Consider the following 2107-nt stretch of genomic DNA (forward strand, 5'->3'; position numbering starts at 1 on the left):
ATAGAATACAGTTTGTTGCTACTTCATAACTGTAATTTTGCTACTGTTATGAATCAGGCAACCCCTGTGAAAGGGTCATTCGCCCCCCAAAGGGGTAGTGACCCACAGGTTGAGAATCAATGATCTAGAGAAACAAAGGGTTGTAAATCCTATAATCCGAAGTCAAAGAAGGGAATAGTATCAAAATGATAAAGATGACTTGAACGGTTAAACCTTGTCGGTCGATCTGGTGCCCATGAGGCCTGACCTGGTTTTCAACATTTTCTGTATTTTTGTTTGTTCGTATTGCGATTTATCTCAAATGTGCTATGCCAGGGGGGATCACGCTCTTGAATTTTTTTTTTTTTAGTTTAAATGCATTTTAGTTTTAGACAACCTACACGACATGGTTTTTTTTTCCTTAAAAAACAAAAGCCTCCGCCCAAATAAATCAAGGTCAGAAGTAAATGAAGAGCTCGTGATGACACCAGTTCTGTCTGTGAGTCTTGGTGTCGTTGGATGGACAGCAGCCGGTTAGGATGAGAGGCCATGAGCTGCCCACTGTGTTAACGTGTCTCCATCTCTCAGTCGTCCTTAAAGAAGGTCACACATGGGGTCACACCATCTTCACGGTAGTCCAGCAGAGCAACCATGCCATCTGGATTCATGTTCTCACCAAGAAAGAACCGGTCGTTTTTGAAATTTTCAAGGATGTACTTGATTTGTTCTGCAGCCCCTGTCATACAAGGCTTTACTGTTTCTGGTTTCTGCTCTTCAAGTTTGCCTTTGACTGAGTTCATGTCGTCTTTGATGTCCTTCTTGTAGGCTTCTTTGGTGAAGCTGGTTTCCTGCGAGTGGGGGTTCATGACAATATCAACCCCGGTGACCACTGTGCTTTCCGTTCCATCACCATCGGGGCCTCCAACTGAGGTATTGCCACCCACGAGCGGGTCATGGATGGTCCCATTGACCATCTTCCCCTCCACTTTCAGACAGAGACCACCCGAGATCTCCCAGATCTTGCTGATGTCGGAGACCATCTCATGGCTGATGAGGTCCCAGTAGAGGATCATGATGGTGGTGAGGGAGACAGCGGCGGTGCCAGCTTCCACTCTCTTGAATTTTTGAAACATGTTTTCTGTTTTCAGTGTATGAAAACCAGGATTTGATGGACCTATAGGGACAGCAAGTAGAATAAGTGCTTTGGGGTGGGGTGGGGCAGGTACGGTGATTGAAGGGGTGAGGGGATAAAAGGGAGCTGATGTCAAGGAGTTCAGGAAGGAAAATAATGTTCTGAAACTGTCATAGCAATTGTACAGTACCGCTTGATGTGGTTGAACGATGGAATAATATATATGTATTAACTCACAATAAAATGGTTTAAAAAGAAAGAAAGAAAACGTCATGGCTTGCGTAAGGGGATCTTAGTAACATCCTTGCTTTTCAATACTCTAGAGAGGTCTTATGCAGCAGATTTACCTAATGCAACCCATCATGTAATCTCTTGATTGCTGCTTCCATGAGTATTGGGGTCCTCAAACTTGTTAAACAGGGGGCCAGTTCACTGTCCCTCAGACCTGTTGGAGGGCTGGACTATAGTTTTTTTTTAAAAAACTATGAACAAATTCCTATGCACACTGCACATGTCTTATTTTGAAGTAAAAAAACAAAACAGGGCAAAAACACCCGGCGGGCCGGATATACATCACCACAATCAGTTCCAGAACATTCTCCCTCCTCCTGTATTCATTATTTTCTCCCCATTTCCCTCAAACCTTCCCCTGCCCCATATCCCCAATAAGCCATTACACCAGTTATTATCTCTATACATCTTCCTATCCTGTGCTTCATATACTGGAAAACAGACAAAACAGACACACAACCAACACAGAATATATGTTTTAAAACAAATAAAGAAATGACTAACAACAATATTAAAATAAAGCATAGGAACAAACAAACAAACCCCTGTTTAGAAAAAAAAAGCAGGAAATATTGAAAACTAGAGCAAATCCAAAATGAGTCAAAGGGAGATAACATGAACAAGTATCACATTTTAGTCTGATTATATCTACCACAATTGAGTTTACAATAGTCTCTGTCTGATAGTAAGGTTATTCACATCCCT

General features: G+C 42.1%; 1 protein-coding gene across 1 annotated transcript; it reads right to left on the reverse strand.

Moving 5' to 3' along the window:
* Positions 1 to 563: 563 nt before the first annotated feature.
* Positions 564 to 1112, reverse strand: LOC101653774 (translationally-controlled tumor protein-like). The gene has a single exon (XM_045283764.1). It carries the CDS (start codon positions 1110 to 1112, stop codon positions 564 to 566), a length of 549 nt encoding a protein of 182 aa, XP_045139699.1.
* Positions 1113 to 2107: the final 995 nt, after the last annotated feature.

This window comes from Echinops telfairi, unplaced genomic scaffold (genome assembly GCF_000313985.2).
Source record: "Echinops telfairi isolate 266 unplaced genomic scaffold, ASM31398v2 ScPeMD7_7467;HRSCAF=8505_0, whole genome shotgun sequence".
NCBI classification, from domain to species: Eukaryota; Metazoa; Chordata; class Mammalia; order Afrosoricida; family Tenrecidae; genus Echinops; species Echinops telfairi.

What these genes read in the sequence shown, in the direction of transcription:
- LOC101653774 (XM_045283764.1), bottom strand. Translation starts at nt 1,112, where the DNA reads ATGTTTCAAAAATTCAAGAGAGTGGAAGCTGGCACCGCCGCTGTCTCC.